The sequence below is a fragment of the Phaseolus vulgaris genome, chromosome 1, assembly GCF_000499845.2.
Source record: "Phaseolus vulgaris cultivar G19833 chromosome 1, P. vulgaris v2.0, whole genome shotgun sequence".
In the NCBI taxonomy this organism is placed as follows: domain Eukaryota; kingdom Viridiplantae; phylum Streptophyta; class Magnoliopsida; order Fabales; family Fabaceae; genus Phaseolus; species Phaseolus vulgaris.
The window spans coordinates 48,470,952-48,476,159 of record NC_023759.2 but is presented as its reverse complement, the minus strand read 5'-3'; the positions used below and the strand labels follow the sequence as shown (position 1 = coordinate 48,476,159).

At 43.5% G+C, this 5,208-nt stretch overlaps 1 protein-coding gene across 1 annotated transcript; it reads right to left on the bottom strand.

The window, feature by feature from the left end:
* Positions 1 to 1,688: 1,688 nt before the first annotated feature.
* Positions 1,689 to 4,571, bottom strand: LOC137814963 (DELLA protein 1-like). Its single transcript, XM_068617940.1, has one exon. The coding sequence runs from the start codon at positions 3,813 to 3,815 to the stop codon at positions 2,025 to 2,027; it is 1,791 nt and encodes a 596-aa protein (XP_068474041.1). The 5' UTR covers positions 3,816 to 4,571; the 3' UTR covers positions 1,689 to 2,024.
* Between the last annotated feature and the right edge of the window lie 637 nt (positions 4,572 to 5,208).

The window sequence follows — 5,208 nt, the reverse complement described above, 5'->3', positions numbered from 1 at the left end:
AGGTTGTATACAAGGAGTTGAACAAGGAAAAAAAAAAAGAGTTCAACTAATAATATTAAATGTTCTTATTGAGAATTGGTAGCAAGCGAACACTAATTAATGGTTATGTGTTCTTTTGATATTTTATATTTTTAAGTAATCTATATTTATTTTATGTTTTTTCTCTCTTATGAACAAAAATATTAAAAAACTAAAGAACATAATATTATTTAGATGAAAATAATCTTAAAGTGGGTACGCAAAAAAGTGAAAGACTTGTACAAATATCCAACTATTTCTATGAAATTAAGCAAAATTGATACTCATTGCATTTAAAATTTCTTTTGTGAAGAGGTCGAGAAAAAGTTGCAACCTTTTTACAAACATCATACTCTCAAAAAAGCATAAAGCTTTCTTATGGAAGTGAACATTTTCACAAATGGGTTCTTCAGGTGTACAAAGTTGTATTAAAAAATTTACCTCTACCCGTGTTTTTCTAAACGCTTGCATATTTTTAAAAACATCTCTAACTTTCACGAAATTATAAACAAAAGTTTTCTTAACAAGATCTATTTTTGCTCAATGATACAGTGTCTAAGTTTGTAACAAGAAATGTGGGAAGATAAACAAGAAAAACTTCAACACATCTTTGAAAAACCTAAAACTTAGTATGATTCTTTAGTCCCTTTCACTTACTTGGATCAAATAAACATTTTCAAAGAATAAAATTCAAAACGAATCACACTATCAACAAAATTGTGATAGATCTATATCAAATATAATGGTTGATTTTATCGAGTCATCTCTCAACAAACATAACATAAGATAACAATATTTAGGTTATCTCTAAAACTTGAAATGGGGTTTGAAAGATAAAACTTGGTTCTCGACTAAAATATATTTTCCTATCTTATATATAAGAGCTTTTACTTTTTGTCCACAACCGTGACATAAGTAAAAATAGCCATACATGTTGTAAGAGTTTTTCTGAAAAGAAGCGTGAATGAATCTTGAAACGTGATAGCAGAGAATAACAAGGATGAAATGTGGTAAAAATGAAGAAGTTGATGGAAGAGATATTTGAGAAGGGAAAAGGAAAGTAACCTTGAATAACGTGATAATTTACATTCCCTCTGCTACTTTTAATCAAAGCATTTGATCCAGGTAATCATTGGACTCACCAATGTGGCGTGCAAATATGCTTTTAAGAAGACCCGTTAGGTAAAACTCTTGAATGAAACAGTTTGTTTCCAGGTAAATTGGATGTGAATTCACTTCATTTCTTGTTGGCAGAAAATCTTTGATCATATCATGGGCTCAAAAATGAAAATTAATAAAAAAAAAAATCTTCTGTGGAGATTAAATACTGAAGGAACAATAGTCACATCACTTTCATGTTCCGAATGAGAAGAGCTTGATCTGCCCACATTCATAGAACTTATTGCCGAAAAAGAGGAAGAATTAAAATGAGAAAAAAGAGACAGAAAAATGTAAGGATTTTATTGATGAGAAGAAAGAAGTTATTAAAAAAGGTTGACAGGAGTAAAATTACAAGACCTCTTTCATTTATTAAAAACCGAAACAACAAAAAAAAGTAGCACAGTGAATTCTCGAGCAGGACCACTCCCTCCAACAACGTCCGTTAATACTATAATAAGTTAATCCCACACATCAAGATAAAGATTAAAAACCAAGGAAAAGCATCCAACTTGGAAGAATTAAACAAATTATATAATAGTAATAATAATAATAATAATATAGAGAAAGGAAATCAAAACACTAAAAGAGAAACGGTAATTAGGAGTACAATTACAAATTACAGTCTTCTTTTTTTTTTCTTTTCTTTTAGGTTTTTTTTCCTCTCACTTTATTTATCCTCCTTCTGCCTCGCTGCCTGACTCGGTCACTGACTCACTCCACTCCAACAACTTCATCAAACCATTTTTACCGATTTACCATGATCATCATCATCCACGACCACGATCCAATTAATCTACAGTGTACAGTACAGCTGGTTAACTCGGGGAACTCAGCGAGTGAACCCATTAGGACTCGGGCGAGGGAAGCTTCCACGCAGAGGTGGCGATGAGAGGCCTAGTGTGCCACCCAAGCATGAGGCACCCGTTGTTCTCCTCCACTCTGTACCCGTCACCGCCGGCGAATAGCGCCAGCAACATACTAGCTTGCTTGAATGCGTTTGACCCGAGATGAACCGGGTCGAACCCTGCCGAGCCCATTCGCCCCCTCCACTGGCTCAGAGTCTCGTGACGCTCCACGCGCTCCACGCCTTCGTACGCCACCACGTTGCATATCTGTTTCCCAAGGTACACCTCCGACATCAACAGATCCTGACTCGGCGAACCTAACCCGGTGGAGGAGGAAGAACCCTCCAGCGAGTCAAACAGACTCGAGTAGTAATGCAAGGCTTCAGTGAACCGGTCCAAGAAAACCGGCCCGTTGTGGTTCGCCTCTTGCTCCACGATGGTTACGATTTTGGGGTTGAGGTTTTTAACTGTGTCCATGACCTTGTCGACGGATCCGGGTCGAGCGAGCATGCGATGGAGCTCGAAGACGGAGTTGACAGCTACGGCTTCTCCGGGACGGATCTCGAGCATGTTCGGGTCGAGATCTGCGAGGCTGCTGCAGACGAATCCGCGGAATTCGAACTGGACGCCGATGGTTTGGGCTAACTGGGCAAGCTTCCAGCCCACTTGCTGCAGCGCGTCAGTGTTGTCGGGCTGCGGGGGCCCGATTCCGGTTAGGCGGAAGGTTGGAGGACCGCCTGGGCGCAATGCGAGGGCCTGCATGAGGGCTGGCCACTGCATCCCTTGCTTGAGGCCGAAATCGATGACGTGGACTCTCCCAGCGGTGGCGAAGGCCTCCAGAATGGCCTGGTTGGCAGTGAAGTGAGCGAACTTCAGATAGGGGCAGGACTCGTAGAAGTGCATGTGTAGAAGGTCGGAGAGAGAGGAATCAAGAGTTTCCTCCGGGAAGATGCCGTAGATTCGACGCGCAAGGGCCTGGGCGAAGTACGTCGCCACTTTCCTCATGGCGCCGGCTTGCGACGCTGCCAGTATGCCCACGTGCTTTACCAGCGCGTCTGCCAGCTTCAGATTCTCCTGTTGGACGGCCTCAGCGCAAGCCATGAGAGTGTGCACCAGACGCACGCCGGCTTCCTGTGAGTCAACGAGAACTACGGGGCGGGTGGGCTCCGAAGCGGACTCCGAGGATTCAATTGGGGAAGCCTTCAAGCGCTTGTTGGTACCTGGTTCGATTTCTTCCACAGTTTGGGTGTTGGTGGTGGCGACGGTGGTAGTGGGGCTGGTGGCAGTGGTAGTGCTAATGGTGGTGGCGTTGTTTGTGGCGTGTTGAGGAGGATATGCGGCTATTCCAGGAATGGCTCTGAGGTCATATTCGGAGTCGTCGTTGAAAACGCGTGAGGTGGTGGTGAGGATGGGGGAAGAGTGGACGGGGTTGTCGATCAAGAAGGATGAGGGATCGAGGATGGTGGTGGGTTCGGGGTTGAGTTCAGATAACATGCTCTGGACCCAAGAATGGAGATCCGTAGGGTCGTAGTGAACGGTGTAGGAAGAAAGGTGGGAAATTCCCTCTTCCTGGGCACTCCCCATGACCATCTCGAGCTGCTCAAGCTTCTGAGCGACGTCTGCCATGTCGGAAGCACGGACCTTGTAACCCAAGGCCGCGAGCAACTCATCCATGCCTCCTCCCTGCTGGTGGCGGTCTTCCTCCCACATCTTGGCCTTGCCGTTGGGCATTGAGGAAGAGTCACCCTTGACAGGGCCTCCGGCGCAGGCTTGTTGGAAATCCCTCTTCATGGGGAAGAAGTAGGAAGCGTGATGGGAATAATTGAATGGAGGAGGAGGAGGGGATGAATGGAATTGAAATTAGGATTGGTGATTTGGAAATGGAATTGGGTCATAGGAAAAGGGGGGTGAGGAGTTGGAAGTGAGAGAGGTGGAAAGGGAGAGAGAGAAGGGTGGAGGTTGAAAAAGATAAGGGAGAATGGAAGCCATAATAATGGAATGAATTGCTTTTTATTTTGATTTTGATTGATTTAGTGAAAAAGTTTGGATGGTGAGTGTGATATTTAGGAGTGGTTTAATTTAGTTGGATAGAGCATTTTGAAGAGCGAGGTTTTGGGGGCAAAGAAATAGGTAAAAGGCATCCAAGAGCCGTGGCAGCACCGCAATGCCAAGAAAGATGCTCATCATAGTGTACAGCTCGTGCATACCCCAGACACCATACACTAGAAAATCAGGTGCCCGTACGCTTCATCGATTGAGAGCCTTCGGGACCCAGAATCCTCCTGGGCTCCACCTACAAACCCTTCTTCCTTCACGCGCCCACTAATAACTCACGGATCAAACTATTTACCCTTACCCTCTTCATTTCTATTTCACTTCCCAAACATATTCATATTTCCTCACCAATAATACTCATCCTAACCAAACCAACTTTATTAAATCAAATCATTATTCTACCATTTATTTACCCTTCCTATTTTAGTATCATACTTCCTTTACTTTTTTTAACTTTTTCTTTTCCCATGCTTCCTGCTCTGCTATTTTGCAAAATGTATGTTACCATATATAAATATCTTGTTAGGATGAAATAATGCGAGAGGAGGTCATTGTTTGATTTCAACCCTCCACTCTGCTATTATAAATTTAAATAATAAACAATGATAATGAAGAAAAAGAAAAAGAAAGAAAAGTAAGGGTGGTATTTGTGTGTGGGGTGGCCTATGGGAAGTATGTGTGGTCGGCTTCTGTATGTTCCAGTGGGGAATAACTTCTCACGACGCACATGAAGGAGAGATCATGGGGACAGGTCAACTTTGGTCTCCACGCGCCTCACCTACACGCCCAACAACACTCACCCAGAGACAACAGCGGCCCACGTGGCCAGATGCTGTAGGCGCGTATCCTCCCACGCGACACGTGAGCGCCGATGAAGGAGATAAGAGACGAGTTGCATCTTGGGCCCACTGAAAGAGGGTCTGTGCTGAGAGAAGATCAACGAGGACGGGGATTCAGACGTCAACATCGATTTTAGGACCATCCAACGTGGGACCCACCGTCCAAAAACAAAGCATTACTACTACTACCGAGAGAAACGGGATGCCAGCTAAGCACGTCCCCTGTAACACCGATATCATCTTTCTTTTTATGTAACCTAAAATCTTAACAAATCCATTAATCATAGGCC

Excerpts from the sequence above, each read along its gene's own strand:
- LOC137814963 (XM_068617940.1), bottom strand. The coding sequence starts at position 3,815 with ATGAAGAGGGATTTCCAACAAGCCTGCGCCGGAGGCCCTGTCAAGGGT.